A 21,579-nucleotide genomic window follows, 5' to 3' on the forward strand; every position below is an offset into this window, starting at 1 on the left:
AACTAGTTTCTAGATTGGCGATAAGAAATTAAAATTATAAGAATTGAATATTAGGTATTTTGCAAGAATTTCAGCAAACAAATTTCATTTCAACTATCTCAAAAATGAATGAACGCACCGAATGAAACAATTGATTCTTTATGCAAGGTTTCTTTTCCAACGGTGCACGTTTGCCTCCCTTGGTTTCCTCAAACATCACGTTTCCCATTACACGCTCAAGAACAACCGCCGAAGCACCGAGAGACCGAGTCTAAACGACACTTATTACACCTATTGCTCAACGTCCTTGTAGAACTCGCGATCCTCCTGGAAGGAACACAATCTCTCGAAACAAAGAATTTAACCGTCTCTCGTCAAGTGTTACAAACGTGACCGCCACTTATCCTGGACTTTCTCCGCCGCTTTCACCAGACTCCGACAACGAACAATCGACCGATAATTCGTCTTATTATTTGTACTATGTAACTGTTACGCAAACAGTCGACCAAATCCTTCCTCGTGTCACTACTTGGCCAAAAGGTATTAATCTTTGCTAAATTTTATTTTTTTCTCGATACCTGTTCAGGTTTCCTCAGACTTGGGAACGCAAATAATAATGGTACGCTGTTGTCGCGTTGGAAGGCAGGACTGTTTGGGAAATTGTAGATTATGATATGATTAAATACTCAAAAAGTTGAGAAATGTGACGAAATAATGTACATTGTTTTTTAAAATTCCCTTCATAACATAAATCCAACTGAACATTCCAGAAAGCCAATATTTTAATAAATGCTTAACGACTACTCCAAGTGGGCTCATTTTACGTTCCGACGAGCATATTGTCGTCGAATATCCGTGCTCGCGAGGAAACCACTTTTGGCCGTAATTTTTGAACGATTTCCGATCATCGCAGACCGGTTGATTCGGATTTGTGAAAATGGACAGAAAATCGAGCGACATGTGCACCGGTAGCGTGGGATCCGTTCCAATGATTCCGAGGCCTGCACGATGACGAATCACGAAACCGGAATGATTTACGATCGAACGGCCTGGTCCCGCCCAGCGGCGAGATAAGATTAAGTAATGACGATGATGCGGAGCCGATAAGGACGCTGGTTCAATTACTCTTCTCTGTTCTTACTTATTCCTTTCCTTTTCGGAGGGGAGAGAGGGCTCGACTCTGTGGTTTGTTACATAAATTTCGAAGAGATTGGAATTGGTATATCGAGAGTTGGTTGAGTCGTTGGTATCGTCAACAAAATTATTTTATTGTTTTTAGCGATCATTAGTTCATGAAATAATATTTTATATCTATTTACTTACCCTCTTCCTCTATAAATAATTATATCCTGTAAAAATCATTGATCTCTTTTAACTCTCCTCCATCCTGTGATATATCGGTGTATTAACCAGCGTTGGCAAAACCGAAAAGTGGCCTTTAAAATATTTATGACGGTGGCAATTAATCGTACACCTACGACGCAAAACATGGTAGCAAAGTGCAAATTGACTCTCGGGCAAAAATAGGTTTGACGAGTCTGCTCTATTGCGTCATGTGATTGATCGCGAACCCAATGGAAGGCCTTGTAAACTGAAACAGTAATATGGTATTTGCGAATGATATTTTCGGATCCGATTACGAATCAACGAAATAAAAATCATACAAAAGAATACCGAATTATACCAAATAATCTCCGAGAAAATTCAGCGGCCATTCCCAGGGCCTATCTATTTTTCCAAGGCCCGAAATAAGAAGAGGAATCGCCTCGCAGTCCGCAGCGATTCCAGCAGCACCGTTGAAATCGCGAATTCCGATCGGGCTGGCCGTTATCCGCGTTATCGGGACGATTTATGCCCTCCTGTGGGCTCGTTTCTCAAATTTCGTCGGGCCTGCTCTCTCCCGTCTGCCAGAGACTCGGGCCACGATAAAGGAAGATGGAACCTGCATTGTCACGTAGGGCATACGCCGTCTTCCGAAAAAAATGCTCGTGGAAGCACGCCGATAGATAAAGCCTGAGAGCAGACAGGAACAGAGACGTGAGGATGCAACTCATTACGACAGCTGTCTTCGCTGTGGGAAAAGTCCTCGGATACGCATCAGCGAACCGAATCGGACGCCTCAAACTATGGGGGATTTCGGTTTCAGGGAATCGTGGAGATGTCTAGAGAAATCCTCGTTTCAACTCTTCCATTCAAAAGAAAAATATAGTTCTGCATTTAACAGCGTCAGCGTGGTATATTGTCAAAAATCAAAAGTGTTTACTCAAACATCGAACCTCTTAATGCTGTCTTGATTAGTGACGGGACGAAAATAAAGTACACTTTTTACACCGCTCACGTCTCCCCCTATCGAGCCTCTCCGATAATTTATCGAGCAACGTTTCAAGACGTGTTCGTTAATTATAAAAGAATACATTCGTTTAATTTGATAAAAACATAAAAGGAACAGCTGGGTCGTATCGCGGTAACGTCTTTAAGCACTGCTCGGTTACCACCCAAGGTACCGATAAAAGTCACTCCATAATTCAAACCCGAGGATTTCGTCATTATTCGAAAATAAAGTTCCAATGGTTAAAAAATTTATGAATTCCCCAGTCCCTAAGGAAGATTACCGCGAGCATTAACCGGCGTAATAAAATTATACACACAACGGGCGTATTCTCTCATAATCATTCCGCCATTATTCGAGTTTGGCAAAAGGACCGCCTTCGCTGTTAATAAACACAAATGTATGCAGAAGTTTTCGTCCGCGAGCGATCCCGAAATATGAATAGCAATCGTTCCCGTTTCGTCCCTTTAATCTCGTTCCGCGTGAAAAATGTGTTTTATATATTTCACCGGATAATCGGGCGAATTGTTAAAGGCCCGAGCCGTGGTCCGGGCGTGAACGTGGGCCAAGTTCTGGCAAGGGTCTCACAGCCTTGGAGGAACATATGGTCCACGGGCCGCGGGCATCGTTCATTGGCCGACACGTAGACTCGTAATCTTGCTATTTATCACAGGATGCGAGAGGGGCGACGGAATATAAGAAGGGGGCGAAGTCGCTCCTTCTTTTTCTACGGCGGAGTTACGCGCATCGGGAAAACGGGTTTAAGTGCAACGATGGGTTGAACCGTCCTGCGAATCAGGTACGAGTGTAAGGTCCGAACATTTTTTCTTTCCTGAAACTAATGACGTCTAGGAAGATTTCGCTACACTCGGGTATCTTAATTAGGAGACCTCTCGACGAGGGCGACTTTGAGTCCTCCTCTACGCTTTCTTTCTTTTTTCGACAAATAATCAAAGATCGAGAGAATAAAATTATCAGAAGTATTAACTTGCGTATGGTACAGATTTCAAAAAGAGTGTCCACGCAGTGAAATCTTGATGCTGGAGTGAGTAAATTTGTGTCGATTACTTACTTGCGTATCCATTGTTCTCCACCTCGTTTCGCGATCCTTAGTCGCGAAGGATATTCGGACTTTGCGCACTCTTCTTAACTTGACAATAAAGAAAGTTGCTACCGGACAAACTTTGCTTGAAATGAAAATAAGAATTCGTGATGCTATGTTATTTAAAGGTATTTTAAAGAAAGGAAAAGTAACTAAAAATAATCTGATCTCACAGTGATTTCCTTGTAAGCCACTGGCAGAATGACGGGACAGGAATGGTCCGTTGAGAAGAAAGCGCCGCAGAGAAAGTCCTAGTCTGGATATTAATTATTTATTAATTAGCTAATATTCTGAAAACGTATGAACATTTGTACATGTGTTTTGTATCATGAGGTACTTGTGTATGGCATTCGTCAAATACGTAATTAACACGGTATCGACGCGTGCACAGACACACACGCGACAAACCGACAGGGTGTCTGTACACGGATCCACGTGCGCCTACATAAGTCGATCGTTTTCACATTTTCTATCGTTTTCCTTTCTTCCCTTTTTTTTCCAATTTTCTTTTTAATTACCTTTCGTTTCGTGGCGGCAGTGAACTCCTCTCGAAAGGACGTATTAGACGTTCTATATTAATAAAACCGACAGCTGTAATCGAAGTAAGCACGTCGTTCGTATCATGATTTCTATTTAATTCGCGTTTCTGATTTTGCGCACGGATCGATCCTTTCCTGAATCGCTATTGGATGGCTTCCGGTGACGTTTCTCGGCAACGAAATCTATACATATATATATATATATATATGTATATAACGTTACGCGAATTACGTTGCTGGTTCTCTTCGACGCAGAATTCGACGATCGAGCGCTGAAAGATTCCTCGAGCGGAGTTCCTCGTTCTCCCGATTCCAGTTCGAGTGGAAACAGAAATTATTGTCCCGTGACAATCATTCGAGTTCCTCTACTGGATTCCACGATCGCGAGCAAACAAACTTCTCTACATATTCAATTATTTTTGCGAACAGGTTGACAAAAATGAAAGCTATTCTTGAAGTGTGTACGTATATATTTTTTTTTTAATGACAAGCGTCTGGGGAGAAAATGCAATGGCTCCGTTAAATATTCTTATTATATTAATTTATGAAATATATTTTACATATTCCTTCCATATCAGTAGTCGCCACGACTGGAAAATTCGGGTTAAGTTTCATGATTGAACGATCACAGTCGATGAATCGGATCACCGTCCCAGAAATTAAAGAATGCATTTTTGCTTTAATACGTAGAGATCTCGATTGTCGCAACGATTCACGCCACAAACGTTAGAAATTCAATCGATACGCGGCGGGAGAACACGAATCGCCGCGCAGCTCGTTGATTGGCTTATCACTTACAATTAATATCCTAAAACTTAAATTTATATATATATGTATATATATATATATAGATTCATTTATTTATATATTTATACCAAAAAACATTCGTTCACAACGAATTAGAAAACATAAAAATTTAGCTAGGAGACGCATAGTACAATACAGTGGACTACACCTAACATCATCTTACTCTCGATTTATCTCTCTCTGGTTCGAATCCTTTCGTTTACCAAACTCCTTCGTCTCCCTCTTAGCTTTTAATCGGCATCCACTCTCATCATCACTGCCGTCTTAATAAATCGTAGATAGATCGCATCAATATATTGCTTCGTCATCAGGTAGATGTTGCCTAAGTCTAACAATGGCGGGCCTTCGCCTGGTGTACGCGGAGCAAACATTTGCAAAACGACGCGCGGGGGATGCGAAAGAAACACGTCGACTATGGTGCTTCTCGCCTCTCCTCGGCTGAACGTCCTCCGACTCGCGAAAATCGAACGGTATCGAGTCACGATCGTCGATCTTTGCTCCGCGCAACTTTCGATTCGCGATCGCGCGCGCCTTTATTCCTCGCTCGGACCTTCGATTTACTCGCCGAGATGGGCAAAATTTATTTATTACTGGATTGAGCAGATACATTTGCATTCGTTGCTCGAAATCGTTATTACGATACAAATTTTGCCGATCTTTGGCCGTTAAAGGTAGTACGAGTTGGCAGTATGCGTGATTACCACTGGTGCATGGTGCTTGGAACACTCGCGCAAGTATCGCTCTCGACGATAAATAGTATAAATATTCGAGAATAACTAGTATTTAATCAATGAGTGTATTGCTTTGGAATTATTGTGCCGATATTATATGAAAGTTATGTCGATGAAATCTTATATGACATTTTTTTTTTTTTTTAATAGAGCGAATGAAAAAGAAAAATAGTGGGAATCACGTGAAACGGTGCGAGCGAAACGGATTCCTCGGCGGATGCGATCGTGCACCGTGGAAGCCCGCCATTATCGCCGGTGTCTCGGGATTCGCTTGGCGAAGGCGTTCGCGAATCGAGAGATTCCTTTCGCCCAGTCCGCAACAATTTACTAAATTACAGAATGCCCAAGGTTACGAGTGCGCGACGAGAGGTTGGCGTCGGGGGAGGAATATTGCAAAGGGGGTGAGAAGAAGGCTCCGCGGGGGCGTGGGGCACCAGCGAAATCCTGCTGGACGGGAGGCGATGATGCGTGAACGATTCGCCTCGTCGCGCTCAGGATGCTTCGCATAGTCACGCGTGCGGTTGTTCATTAAAAGAAATCAAATACAAGACGAACAGAGGTGGGTGAAATTCTACGTGAAAATTTCGATGGACGCATACTTTTGGTTGAAATTATTATAGCATAACTGTTTTGTTCTTTAAGTAAAAGATACATTAAGGTTATTCAAGCTATTGATTTTTAAATCGAAGAGGAATTAAATGCACTGGTATTATTGATTTTTAAATGAAGCGTATTCAATTTATTCAAATCACTGATTTTTAAATGAACCTTGTCAAGTTGATGTACATTATCAATCACTCGAATGTAAAGAAAGGTATGCAGTTTATTGAATAAATTATTGAATTCATCTATTACTCGAGTAGAATTCTGTCCACCTCTGACGGCAATTAAACGCGCGAACGCGATTTCAATTCCGATAACCATGCGAAAAATATTTAAGAAATTAAACACTCTCGAGAATTTATCTCGCGTCGAATAAGAAAAAAGAATGATACATACTACTATACCTACAACGATAAAATTAGGAGAATAACACGTCGAAGTATCGCGTTTAATTAAAGGAAATCGTTAAACGAGAAATAAAGAGTAAGGAGACCGTGTGCGTGTGTGTTTGAGAAATAAAATATATTTATAAAAACAAAATTAAACGCGTATAAAATAATACAGATCGTAAATATTATACTTTATCTTCGTCTTCATAGGTTCTCTTTTTTCATTTCTTAACCTTCTCTCTCTTTCTCTATCTCTCTCTCTCTCTCTCATATCGTCTTACGTTATACGTCAGCTGTGTGTCGCAAAATACGAGAAAGAAAAACATGTACATATACAAAAAAAACAAAAAGGAGGAACAGAAACCGCGTGTCGTCGCACTAAATGTTACACATGTTCGTGTTATTTTCGCTTTCGCGCCGCATTTTCATTCGAACAAGCATCGTCGCACGAATAAAAACTCCATTCTCGATTTTCTTCTCGCCTTTTCGCTCTTTCCGTCGCACGTTACTGTATATTTGTATACGTATAATATATATATATACTATGTATAATCGACTCTCTCACGCAGACAGCCTCTCACTCTAGTAAACACGCACGCACACACGCGTACAAGTGTTCGCTTACAAGTGTTCGTCGACCCACATTATTATGGCACAAAACGAGGAATGGGCGTGCACGGAAATACTTGTTACCGGATAAGAATTCCATCGACTTTCCCTTTCTTTCGTTACCTGTCTTTTATTCTCGCCCCTGTGTCATTCGAAAATCTCTCTCTCAAACCCATTCGCGCACATAATCTCTCTCACACTGGCGCTCAAGAATTATTATTTATAATCTGTTCATAGATCTCTCTTCTCTCTCTGTGAAATGCCCGCGAAATTAGAATCACACGTGAGGGGAAGCACACAAGGTTCTATTACATCTTGTCTTCTTCCTTCATCTTTTTTTCTTTTCTTGTTTTTGGCACAACCAACGACAGTTTGGTACCGTGTGTATATATATACACATATGTATATATATAATATATATATATGTAATAATTTTGCACTTACGTGCTGGAACAATTATTTTACAATTACAAATATGCTCTCGCACCAAAAAAAAAACGCGCTCACGGAACGAGTGAAAAATACCAACGATGCGCGCGCGTCCCCTTTCTCTTCTCATAATAGTAATAATTATAATAATAATATTCGCAATACAATAATAGTATTAATAATACGAGAAACAAGTGCAACGGAGTTCCGTTCGTCTAGAAACAAATCCACGAGAAAGGAAAAATACGGAAAACTGATTTTCTCGCCCCGCTTCGCTCGTCGCTCTCTCTCTCTCTCGCGCGCGCGCGCGCGAAATCACTCGTCGTGGTGTTTCGCGAATAAATGCCCAAGTAGATTGATTTCGTAACGCGATTAATTCTATCATTTTCTTTCCCATACTTCATCCAACTCTCTCTTACTCTACTCGTCGCGTGATCGAAGAACGACAAAACGCGTCGATTCACTTTTTTGTCTCACAATTTTCTCCGACGCTCGTTAATTCACATTTTCACTCCTCGTCGCCTAATTTTTAACGCCCAAACGCATTCGCAAGACGAATGAATCTGACTCAATGATATGATTATCGGAAATATGTTGTAATTCTCGATCGTTCTCTCTCGCGTTTCGTTCACGGTGAGACATGGCACCGTTTTATTTTCTTCTCGCTACTTTCCTTCTCCCTTACCATTTTCCCTTCCTTCGTTAACTTTACGATTATCTAATAATAAAAACTGAGTGTACAGTAATACTGTTTGATATGTCTCTAAAACGTACATCCATCTCTAGAGCCCTCCCCTATTTTATCGTCTCAACTTCTCGCTCGACACTTCTTTTTTTTTTTTTTATTCTTCGTTTATATTAGATACTATATGTATAATGTTCTATTACACGCTCGTTACGACTGGCGGGCGACTCGAGGAACTTGGTGGCGAAATTGCGGTGAAAAGATCTCTACGAGGACTTGGAGTGTCAGAGATGGGCAAACTTTTCGACTGGATGGCAATTTTTTAGTGAGGAACGAAGGACATACGTCAGGGATACTTGAAGGCATCGAGCATTTACTTAAATTAAAATCGAAATGGAAATAGATTCTAATGGATTGAGAAACCAAATTGTAAATACAGGCAGTCGGCACACGCATTATTATTTAAAATAATCGAGTATTTTAAATAATAAAGCTTGTATTGGCTAACTGAGTTTTCAATATATTTAAATGAATAATGATTGCAAGAACGAACATGATGAATATGGTTTCGTGTGAATACAAAAATCTCCGCGGAATAAATTGAAGCAAGCTAAAGATTAAGTTAGAAAAACAATCTGCCCATCTCTGTCGAGTAATTTACGTCAAGATTTACGTGGCCAATTGGAAAACCATTGATATGTAATCTTTACAAAGTAATTAAGCATCACTGTTCAATTTTGAATTTCCTACACATCTTACGAATAAAAATAATGAATGCAAGTAAATCGTTCCGCCCGCACGGTTGCGCGTTCCGCTACGCTTCATTTTTTTTTTCTCTCTCTCTTTAATAACATTATTATTATTGCATTGGCTCTTTCATCTTTTCTTTCTTCCTTTCATTCATCGTTAAATTCCTGAACTCTGAGGTAGTCTGTTCTGGGTGTCATATTACGTAGTAAAAATGGCAAGAGTGCTATATAATTTATCGTCTTTTTTTTCCTTCTCCTCTCGCTAGCGCGTATTTATTTCTCTGTCACACTTATACGAAACGACTAAAATAAAAGAAAAAGGAAACTCGTGAAAGGACGTCATACGTGCAGACGTTTACGTGTGTATATACGTTCGTGGACGTGTACGTGTACGTGTACGTGTACGTGAGAGTGACTTATTCCCATTGCGCGAGTACAACGGGAATTGCGTTCGACTTTTTTCATTTTTTTAAATATATATGTACAATTGATTGTCCAGCTCGAAACAACTGGGGAATCAACCAAAATTTCAAGATGGGAGAAAATGGAAGTGCAGAGTGGAACGATGAAATATTGCGTATGAAATATTAATATTCTCCAATCATTTCGAGCGGTGTAGTTAAAAGGGTTTGTGCCCAATAAAATAACCTGTGGGACGGGACGAATTATTAACGACTGACGGAGCTGGATCATTTTTTACCTAGACACTATATCGTTTCGAAATCGGAGTACGTACAGTGTCGTATCATTGACGGAATTGGAGTAAATGCAGTTGAGCGACGTGCATCTAATCCTTGTCCTTTGTGTTGTTTAATTTAACCCAGATATTAATCAAACGTTTTTTAAAATTATTTTCTACTGTTGATTCGTAATGTGTTGGGTACAATACGTGTATAGTTGATCCAAAACTAAAGAAAATGAAACAAAAATATTTTAATAATATCTGCATATATAGCAAACGATTTAATAGTATCGATGATTTAAAGAAAGATCGTGTAACGATACTTCCTTTTAATCTCAATTATTAAATAGTAATACTATTATATTTAATAAAAAATGATTGAAAAATATAGTTTAAGGTGCGAGAATAGAAATCTGAATGGAAAATTTATTCTTGGAACTATTGATAAAGAATTCTACAATGGGTTAAAAATGACCCGGCTCCGCAATGCTCCAACTATCGAATCATTCGCTGCCCGACGGCCGCGAATGTATTTGTAACATAAGTAGACGCGCGAGGGCCAGTCAAAATCCAAGTTACTTATGGCAACGAATAATAAACATTCTTTTCAGTAAAATATAAATGTAATCTACACTCTTCAATGTAGCATTTAATTTATTCAAAATTATTTAACCTCTTCGGACTTGTTCTACTCTACAATGTACATGAACATTCGCGTTATTTCATAATACGAAATAATACATTTAACAAAATAATAAATGACACACATTTACAATTGATCTCTATCGAAGCTCGGCATCGAGAAACACGACCATGAGAGAAACGGTCCGACGAAGACCATGCAAATTAATATTCTTGTTCTGAAACACGTCATGCTTTATACGTATACAGTTTTCGTTCGCAATCTGCATATGCTAATTTACGTTTAAATGAACCTTAACTTTAACCCTAGGAATATTTCAGCGAGTCCTATTGTACATTGTCAATAAATTCAGCTACGTTAATCGAACTTGAAATAACACGAGGAACGCGTCTGTTCCTTTTAACCAAAGAAAAAAGAAGAATTCAGGCTCGAAGAGGTTTAAGGTAATCATCCTATATCGGGCAACGCGTAATTCGAACATAATTCACGCTCGTCCGTTAGACCCTCGGCGTGTCTACTTTCACGGTTAAAGAACATTAATAGAAAAACAATCACGTCTTTTGTCAAACTAATTACAAACAAGCAAACGACTCGTTTCTGGCAACAATAACAAACCGAACGGAAGTTATTCGAAAAAATAAATGCTCAACGTGTCGCGATAGTTGCAACCGTTTAAGAAGCCTAACACCGACCGATCGAACAATGATCAACGGAAATAATTACGCTTGAACCGAGCATACATTTTGTCACGGCGAGGTCAACGTTTATACTGTGTACAAGTATGGGTGTTTCAATGTGGTATACGTGTGTACGTGTTGTGTGCGCGACGAGCTGTGCGTAGCTCGAAGCGAAATTCGCTCGTGTCGCGAGATAGGAGAGTCTCGATCGTATCCTCGTTGATCGGCTCGTTTCGCGCTCCGCGGGCAATTAATCGAGCATTAATTGATGCAATTACATGCACCGTGGCTAACAGGACCCCTCTCGAGTGATTATTGATCGCTCCAACGAATTACGCCACGAATCAATCGCGACGCGTTCGCGGCGACACACCATCGAAACGAACGATCCATCGAGGAGCGTCCGAGATTCTCGCGATTTCGAGAAGTCCTGATCGTCGATATGTGAAGCGTCGCGACTACGAGCCAGTTTCGATTCAAGCGACGCGCGACTCGGAACTTAGGCTATCTTATGATTTAGAAAACAAAAGATACGGAGAAGACAGCGTTGCGAGAATTTCATCCCGCGACGGTCGCTGCTCCGAAATCGGAATGTATCGAAGTGCAAGGAATGTAAGAACACGAATTAAATCTTACTATCTGAAAAACTGAAGAAGAAGAATTTAGTTCTGCGAAATGAAATAGTTAAGGAAAGAACAGGTTAATTGTATAGCGAAACGCGGCCGTCGCTGTGAAAGCAATTGTCGCAAATTGAAATTTCTCGCGTCTTCTCGCGATTATCTATATCAACCGTGTCCTCTCCTCTCGCTTACTCCCTCGATAAAGTATGCTATATACGCTATAAAATACGAGTATTATGAATAGGTTCCGTAATCACTTTCTAGACGATATTCAATTGAGTTCGATAATTACAGTGACGATAATTAGAATAATCATACGCCTATACATTTAACATATTTTGTACAATCGATAAGCTTCGAAGGTTCGACGCCGCATTAGGAATTTGCTCCAAATTGCGCGTTTACTCAGAGTTTCTTAACGTTCGACCACAACTCTATGGAAAAAGAAAATACCGTGGATGGTCGCGATCCATCGAGTCGAGCACACCGACACGAGAACGTAAACGGTTCTCGCGTCGATGGTTCAACAGATCGACTCCTCGTATCGCGACCAGAACAAATTCGCGGCTAAAAATCACGGTTCTATGCGGACATCGAATCCGTCCGTCGGGACACGTGTTCGATATATCTCGATTCTATGTCAAATAAATATTACACCGTTGAGCAAAAAACCAATATTCATCCGAGCTCGACACTCTGCCCCTGAAGACGATTGATTCGACGATTGCTTCGAAGGAAACGAACGCGATACTTTCCCCGTTAATCTTTTTTCTTTTTTTTTTTTTTCGTTTTGTACAAACGGAATTCAAAGGAGCGATTCTTTGTTCGAACCAGGGGGATGGAAGATGGGGGAGAGGGAACTTGGATGACAGAGATACTCGGAGGCTGCCTTAAACCGAGAACTATATAATAAATACAAATTTGATCACGATCGAACGGTTGTGCACTCGAGAGTCCCAGTGTCTCTGATCGACGAAAAAACGCGAAGTTCGATTGCGATTGTCGCGCACAATTTAACGCTCTCTCACCTTTCCAAACGAACGAATCACGAGGGCGCCGTGGTCGATCACGCGTTCCTCGGTGCTCGTACATCTGAAATCACGCCCTTAGATGAACGTTGTGGTTGTTGGATTTCTTTTTGTGCGTCTCGAGGTGCTTCATCATGTGGTCCTTCCTGATGAATCCCTTGCCGCAATTATCACAGGCGTACGGCTTTTCGCCAGTGTGGAGGCACATGTGCCGCCTGAGGTCGGTTTTGTGGTTGAACTGCTTCGGACATATCTCGCACTTGTACGGCTTGTCGCCTGCGTGCTTCTGCAGGTGCTCCGCGTGCAGGTACTCGAGGGGGAACCTCTTGCCGCACTGATTGCATTTGAACGGCTTGTCGCCGGAGTGGAAGCTCTTGTTGTGTTGCGTCAGGTAGCAGGCCTTGTTGAAAACCTTGTCGCACTCGATGCACTTGTGAAAGCCGTCCTGAGAGATGTAGTGGGAGCCGGTGTTCGTGCTGGTCACCTGATGCTCCTTCGTGATCACGGCGTTCGTTTTCGTTTTCTGATCCTTGGAGTATTGTCTGCCGATATTAGGATTCAGTTCCTCCTTCGCCTGTATCATCTGCGGAAGATTGTTGTTCGCCTCGTGGTTGTTGTTGCGCGCGTGCTGAAGCGGATGCGGCAGATGATGGTGCGTCTGGATCTCGTACTGCTTGATGATCATGCCGTCGGTGTTCGGCAGCATGTCCGCCTCCATGTTGGACAGCGATTCGTATCGAGGCGGCGAATTTCTGTACGGATCGTAGGTAGATCCAGTCGAGTCGAACGATCTATCTTGAGGAGACGCGTTCTCCTCTGGACTTAGCCCCCCCACGTTAACGGCCTGAGGTTGATTCTGGCCAATTAAGAACCCGGTCACGTTGAATTGCGTGAAACTTGGCAGGGTCCTCTGGTGGTTACTGAAGGTCCCAAAACCGGGTAAAACATCCTGAGACTGTTGCTGCTGCTGCTGCTGCTGCTGGCGTTGCTGCTGTTGCTCCTGCTGCTGCTGGTGTTGAGTTTGCTGCCGATGTTGAGACTGCCCGTTAAGCGTCATCGGCATCTCATTACCAGTAGTAGTTAGCTGGATGGTGATAGACTCCAGCAGGCCCGGGATGTTGGTAGTAGTTGTAACGTGGGGGGGCAAGGCGTTTGGGTACGGCTGATGAGGCATCGTAGTACCCCCCATCGCCGTGGGCGAAGCCATTGCTGGGTGGACCGAGCCCGGCGTTATGGGAGACGACGAACTCATGTGGTGCGGGTGGGACGAGCCCATTGGCGAAGGGGAATTCAGGTGGGGCGCCGGCGGCGGGTGCATGGGCGATATGGGCGAACTCATGGGATGGTGGACCGGAAGTTGGCCCGACGGCGAACCCATTGGCAGGTGGTGAAGTTGCTGCTGCTGCTGTTGCTGCTGCTGATGGTGGCCCAGCTGGGGTGACGGGGAACCCATTTGGTGCTGATGGTGGCCCGCCATTGGGGATTGCGCCGGCGAATTGAGCGGCGGTACCATTGTGGAGCCCAAGTGGACCGCCGAAGGCTGCTGCTGTTGTTGCTGCTGCTGCTGCGTTAGAGCCGCCGCCGCCGCCGCCGAAGACTCGCTGCTGCTGCTGCTGTTGCTGTTGTTGGAATTGTTGTTGTTGTAAAGACTGGTGGTGGTGGGCGTGTGCAGCAGGCCCCTCGCCGCCTCGCCCGAAGGACCTGCCATCAAGTTTGGGGGACTCCCGGAAGAAGATAATTCTGGCGATCTCGACGATCCCCCGCTTCTGCCACCGGAATGGTTATCTCTACCAGGATGATGATGAGCGCTGATAGGCATGTTGGCCGGATCCGGTTGATTGCTCTGCTTAACCGCGTTCTTGTGCAACGTGGTATTGTAGTGCCTTTTCAGATGGCCCGAGCTGGTGAACCACTTGTTGCACGCGGTGCAGTTGTAGGTCTTTGGTCGTCGCGCCTCGTTACTTTTCCACGATTGATTGGCTATCGGCGGAGGCTTAGGCGGTTGCTGGAGAAGACCACCGGGCATCTGGTGGCCAGGTATCGGTTGCGTGCTCGTAATGATAGGCGAACCTGGATGTCGCGGCGGTTCGACGGGCATGTGCTGCCCGCGCATGAATTGACCCTGATCTGGGAGCGGCGAAACACTGTCCATGGGCCCCATCGGCGATAAACCGGGATGATAATCGTGCGGCTGAGCGGTTGGCGGCCAACCGAGCATAGAACTCACCGAATGCGATCCTGCCCGTTGCTGCTGCTGATGCTGCTGTTGTTGCAGCACCTGCTGCTGGTGTAGCTGCATCTGCAACTCTTGTTGCTGCTGCTGGTGAAGCCTCATCAGTTCTTCCTCGTACCTGTGAGTTTGAACCTTGTGAGAGTCCAGATCGAGAATCTCGGCCTGTTCCTCCGGTTCCTGCTTCACCTCCACTTTCACCGTCTGCCCGCTGTTATAGTCGTAACCAGATTGCTGCTGCTGTTGTTGTTGTTGCTGTTGCTGCTGCTGCTGCTGCTGCTGGTTAGACTGAGGCGGAGACGCGTGCAATTGTTGCTGCTGTTGATTCTGCTGCTGAGGACTGTTGCCCAGTTGCTGATATTGATGTTGTCCGGGATACCCTCCGGGAGAATTCGAGTGACTCGTTCTCACGTGTTCGCCCAGCTGATTCGCGTCCTCGTACACCGCGCCGCATTTTTCGCATTGAATCGGCGGGCTTCTTGGACTGGTGGAACTAACCGAGCTGGTACGTTCCGGTGGAAAATGCTGTTGATGCTGGTACGGATGGTATCGCGAATAACCTCCACCGCCACCACTACTGCCGCCATTGTTCTGCGCGTCGTCTCCCGGCGGTGAGTAATGATGGGGCAGGATATAGGCCGGTTCGTTCTGCATAAAATAGTTGGCCTCGCCGAACATCGGCGTTTGGAAGTGATTGTAACTTTGACCGGCAGGCTGTTGCTGTTGCGGCTGCTGCTGCTGCTGTTGCTGCTGAGAGGACGTAGGGTCTTGAGAGGGCGGCCTCGAGGATGGTTCGCTCGAGTCCGCCGGCGCGGTCACGCTTTCGCGTTTAACGCCCACGTGACTGTTGTGATTGCCTGCCTTGCTGTTGTTGTTGTTACTCTCCTCCTGCTGGGCCTGGCTCGCCCACTGACTTAGCAGGTTCTCCTGGTGGTATCGCAGGTGCACCTCGAGACTTTTGTCGCTCTCGAAGTAGAGGCCGCAGTCCTTGCAATGATGCTCCGGATTCGAACTGCTGCCCACGTACTGTTGCTGTTGTTGCTGCTGCTCGACACTCGTCATTTCACTCATATTGTCTCTCTCGGTCGTTGCTCCCACGCTGTGTCTCGCATAGACGTCGACTCCTTCCTCGTCTCTCTAAACCCGAGCACGGCACTTGTCCGTAATACGAGGGACGGAGACGAACGACGCACCTCGCACAACCGAAATCGCCGCTGCACACATAAGCGCGCGTACACGCGCTCTCGCGCGCGCACCAAGTGTCCCCCCGATAACAGTCTGTCCTCGGTTTATCGGCGACGTTAGTTTTCTACCGTATCACTGACACAGAACGTAGCGAACGGTTTTGGGAACTGGTGCCGGGTAAACACGCGCGTCAAGTCGCGACGTCTCGCGCCTCCCTCCTTTCAGCCGTCGACGACCGCCGATGCGGGATTCCTCGCGTACGGCACATGGACACGATGCCTCGAAAGACGCGCGAAAACTGGAGTCACGTGAGCCGTCGTAGCGCGTAATTTTAACTTTGTTAAACGAGGACGTTGCGGGACGAGGGGGGCACGAACGAAAAAAGGAAAGAACGGAAAAAAGAAAAAAAGACGGGGTAAAACGTGTTCTACATTTATCATATGATCGCACGTACGCCAGGCAAAGTCCAGATTAACCTCGAGCGCTCCACCTGGTGCGACGTCGAGCCTATCACCGCGTGCGGCATCGTCGTCTTCGCCTCGACGATGTGCCGACGACGACGACAACAACAACGGTTCGATGCACGATGGCTGCTCCGAGCTGCTCTTCCGCTTCAGCAGAATACGCGTCCACCCGACGTTGTGTCCGAAAAACTCGCGAATTCTCGAAAACCTTGACGAACCCGCGGGAAAGTTTGATCCGTGCGAAGGTAAACAAAGGGAACGAAATAAAAATAAAAGAAAAAGTAAACAAAGATTTTCGCGTCGCGTGCGATTTACATGTTGGCTCGATCCCTCGATTTCCCCGTCACTCCTTCCCGAATCTCCGTTCGACTGGCCCCACGAGCGATTTCACGCGGTCCAACGGCAATCGGGACTCTTCGTGTTCGAATCATCGGTCGTATCGCGATCGATCACTTCTCACTTTGCTCACTGGTCTCGTGTCCATTCCGTCACTAATGGATTGGAGCAGAATTGTCCACCCGTTCGACTCCTGGACTCTTGTTATCGAGAATCGAGGATTTCGCGCGATATCGAATGTAGCCCGGCACCTCGAAGAACGCAGAACTGTTAACCACGAAGCGCGGGCACAAGACGAGAGCGGTTTATCCTTCGAACTGCGATTGTAAATAGCCTAGCGATCGTCCTCAACCTCGTGTCCCTCTCCCCTCTTTTCCACCTCGCCCCTCTCTGCCACCACTGTCCGTTTCTCTCTCACTCTATCCTGTTCACACACTCTCCAGACCCGCGTCGTACGACCGCCGGCACTGTTCTGTCGGTTGGAATTCCGGAGTTTCGAGTCCTCGGGCTCGCGCCAAGGCACTGCTCTCTCCCCCTACCTTCGAAGCGCCTTCTCTGCCGCCCCCTCTCCTCCGACACTTGATTTGCTCTAGCACCAACTCTGTCTAACGTGCCTGGTCCTCTCTCTCTTTCGCACCGATTGCCCCCCTCCGCTCCCCTCTAACCAGCCACGGAACGAACCATCGCGCTCTCTTTCCTACCTTTGGTACACCTACTCCAACCTTCTCCTCGTGTTTCCCTCCTTCGACGTTCTTAATGTTAGTCGCCGGATCGGACTTTCTCCCTTCAACCTTTCCCCTCGTGGTCCATCCTTGTTTAGTGTCCTACCCTTCCCTCCACTGGCTTTCCAGAATAGCTTTCTGTCTCCCTCCGACTCGCAAAGCTTGGCTTCGTCTCTCGCTTCGAACGACTCCCTTCCTTCTCGGTCGGACGCTTCGCGGACTCCTCTTCTTTCCTCCAGCGGGATCGCCCTCCCTTTCCCACCTAGCACCATCAACCTCAGCCCCCTGCTCGTGACGCTGTACCACGAGGTGGAGCGACGAAGAAGGAATCCACGATAGAAAAGGGAGAAAGAGAGGTGAACAGGTCGAGACAGCCAACCAAATTTGAGACGTCGAGCGCTTCTTGCCCCCACCAGATCCGACTTGCCCCTCTGCCCTTCTGTTACAGTCCACGGTTCCGCCGGTTCTCGGGTTTCTTCTCTCTCTCGCCCCCAGCGTTCCCTATCACCCCCTCGTCTAAAAGGACGACGAATCCTACGGGACGCCGAACGTTTTTCTTCCTCGTCTGTTACAGCTCCCTTTGAGTTTCCCTTCTCTTTTCCGCTAACGTCGACGCTTCGTTGTTCCTCTTTCGCGCCCTCCTCCCTCTAGCCGTCTTTATCCCAGCTTCGTCTTCTCGTTCCTCCTTGTACGATCGGGAGAAGAGGACGGAACGAGGCGCGCATGGCACAGGAATCCTTGCGCGTCCGTATCCTCGGCGTTGTCCTTACACACGAAACTTTATCCGACGAGATTTTTCGGAGCCCCGTCGACCCGGAGTCCACGCTTTCACGCTGGGATTTTCGTGCCCGATGGACGTCGTTTTCTTGCGACTGCCGCGCTCTCTCGTTTCTTTATTTCCTTCGTTTCACGCCCGATACGTTTTAGGAAGGATTTACGAAGGACACGCGCCAGAGATGGGACGAAATTTATTAGCCGAATAAAATTTTCGAACAACGAATGGAACGGCCGTGTTTACTCCGTTTCTCGGTGGGGATGAATTAGAATTTCAGTTGCGGATGGCTTCCGCAATTGGGGGAATAAAAGTTCGATTGAGGGATGTGTTTAGAGATCTAAATGGAAAAATTCATAAAAAAATCGAATCGTGGGACGAACTCGTCCTATATTCAGAGGCTCTTTAAAGACTAATATAACACATGCATCGCTGAAGGATTACGTTTTATCGTTACTTAATGTACGTTATAACGTTTAGGTTTCTTGGTGCGCACGAATGCAGCAATATAATAGTGGTATGCTGTTCGAATGATATTTTGTCAGTCTGCCGCGCAGCGAGATTGAATATCTCGCTTTCACGGCGTTCGTTGTTCGAGTTTCGGCAGCTGGAGGTCGCTGACCATTCCGAAATTCGCGGCGATATCCTTGAGGATCCTTTGCAGTTTGCACCGACGTGTCTTTGGCGATAAACTTGTCCGGGAAATTTTATACGAGCGAATCCACACCGAGGACCTGGTTTCATTTTATGTTGGTCTTCTCTTTAAGTTGAATTATAAGTTGAGTTGACGAATCCTGTCCTTTCGTCCCCTATTTATATCTTTATTATGGTACAGTCGATAAACGAAATAAAATTCGTTGTGTGATTTCACAGCTCCGACTAGAATACTTGACTTTGTACTGGTTCTTTTCGTAATCACAAAATCTAAAGAATTAGATCGAAGTTTGAAGACTCACCCTCTATTTACAACGCTATTTTTACTACCGTGCTCTAAAGAACTAGGTCGTCTACTTTCACCCCAAGTTTTTCTACTGTTCCAGGCTTTAAAATAATCTTGAACAAACTTGAGGTCAGCTTCATAAAATATGTAGAATATTCTCCAATAACCTGTATGCTCAAATCAGAAGGAATCGTCATATCCTCCCTTCATTTTGGAGAAAAAGGGTGCTTTGCTTGGCTCTTCGACAACCCAGGTGCCAGATGAAAATCAATCGTTACATCAATTTGCCAAATTCAAGACAATTCGAACGTAAAATCTCCACTTACACGCGACGTTCGTCTAAGAAACCCGTTCATACGTGTTGAATTAAAACTAACGAGTAAACGTGTCGTGTCTCGCGTTCAATCGCCTCCTTCCATAGGGGGGGTGGGGCGTTTTGTCTCACGAAATTACCCGCTTAACAGGTTCAAAGCGGCCACGAGCCCTCGCCGTAGGTGTCTGCGTGAAAAGTGCGTAGGTATTATTCACCGATAACCAAACGCCTCCTCCCCGTTCCTCGATCGTGTCCCGCCACCCTTGGATCCCCCTTCGATCGACGCCACCCCGCAACAGCCGCGACGCTGCTCGACGGGGCAAGGAATAAAAAAAAATGTGGGTAACCTTGCATTTTTTTATGATACCTTTTTTTCCACGCGACGAAGCGGGTCCCTGTGGCCCGTGCACTTTGCATACGGAATGCGACAAGTTCCTCTCTCCCGCCCCTCGATCGACCCACCCACCCCCTTCCCTCCCACACCAGGCGAGAGGACTCCGCCTCGCTTCTCCCGCGCCACTTTATTCCACCTATGAATATGTTTATTACGTTGCACCGCGGTCACCTGACGCAAAAAAAAGGAAAAAAAGAAATTCGGCCCGCGTGTGGCCAGCCAAAGGCGACCGGCACGTGCTGTCAAGACGGATAAACGTCAGTCGGGCTCGCGCTGTCGCGCATCCTTTGATCTCGATTCAATTATACCGTCGAACACGGGGCTGTTTGGTAATCGTCGTTCGTCGGCGCTGGTTAAGGGGTTACGTACACCTGAAGGCTGCGTAGGAAGCTTCGACTTTCGGATTTCTCATTGTTGGACTCATTTTCGACACTGGGACCATTAATCGCTTTGTGCAGTGAACGACTCATTTGTAACTCAGGCCTAGCGAGAAATAAAGTCATCAATACCATCCGTGAACATTTTTCAGTGCCCCAAAACCAATATGAAATCATATACTGCAGGCTCAAGCTTTCGGATCATACAATGCCAACTGCAATTAATTTCCAAATAACCACCATTGCTTTACAACCCTAACCCGACATAACTCTTCTGAAAAGAACTGCGCGATACTACGAAAGCTATATTTTCCTTTTTCGCAACGCCTCGAATCTTTATACTTTACGACCCTGCCAATACTGAAACTGCTCCACTAATAAAACAAATCGACGTCAAAGCTCGGCATCGAAAGAACGAAAGTCCCGTACCCGTTTCTTATTGTTTTACGACGATATCGTGGCAGGTAAGCGACAGTACACGCGAAATTGTTATTCACGCAAGCCCAATAAAAGAGCGGCAATAAAAATCGCCGCGGCTAGGAAAGTACACGGTCGCCAGGAAAATCCAAGCTTGGAAATTGCAACGTTTTATAACGGATGTTCCGAGCGGGGCACCGATAATAGGGGCGAAAGTTATATTGACGGCAATCGGCCTCGATTATTATCGAGACGCATAATCGAGTTCCCCGACGGCGAAGTGAAGCACTTGGAGCAATTCGAAATAATCTAGGAGACACGCCGGAAAGTGTTACCTGGAAGAGAGCTGAAAACGTGGCGTCGAGAGGGCAGGTTGCGGCGCGCGGGGAGGAGCGGAAGGTGGAAATTGTTCACAAATCTAATTGTACGACGCGCCTTTGTACTTCGTCCTTATTGTTCTACTTTGTACCTGGATGTTTTATTGCGGCCCATTGTGGCCGCCTTAACCGTGCAACGTAATTAATTCTGAGTTTCAATTTTCTTTTGCAGGGAAATCATTTATGAATACGCTCCTCGGCCTGCGCGACCGCCAAACCATGATTATTCTCTCGCGCCCAGCGTCTTCTGCACCAGCTTCGTGATCGCTTCTTATTTTCGTCGAGCGATACAAATATTGCCAGCGTGAAACGTGAATTATCCTTAACGAGTAGCTTCTGCGCAAGAAAAGAAAAATGTGTTTATTGCGATTAACGATTCGAGATCGTAACGTACGAATTTTGTTTCTTGTATTATTTGGTTCCGATTACTATCTAGTATGACAGACGTTCG

At 45.4% G+C, this 21,579-nt stretch overlaps 1 protein-coding gene across 1 annotated transcript; it reads right to left on the reverse strand.

The window, feature by feature from the left end:
• Nucleotides 1-10,502: 10,502 nt before the first annotated feature.
• On the reverse strand, nt 10,503-17,669 carry LOC128895394 (probable serine/threonine-protein kinase yakA). Its single transcript, XM_054157944.1, has one exon. It carries the CDS (start codon nt 15,900-15,902, stop codon nt 12,672-12,674), a length of 3,231 nt encoding a protein of 1,076 aa, XP_054013919.1. The 5' UTR covers nt 15,903-17,669; the 3' UTR covers nt 10,503-12,671.
• Nucleotides 17,670-21,579: the final 3,910 nt, after the last annotated feature.

This window comes from Hylaeus anthracinus, unplaced genomic scaffold (assembly GCF_026225885.1).
Source record: "Hylaeus anthracinus isolate JK02 unplaced genomic scaffold, UHH_iyHylAnth1.0_haploid 5, whole genome shotgun sequence".
Taxonomy (NCBI): domain Eukaryota; kingdom Metazoa; phylum Arthropoda; class Insecta; order Hymenoptera; family Colletidae; genus Hylaeus; species Hylaeus anthracinus.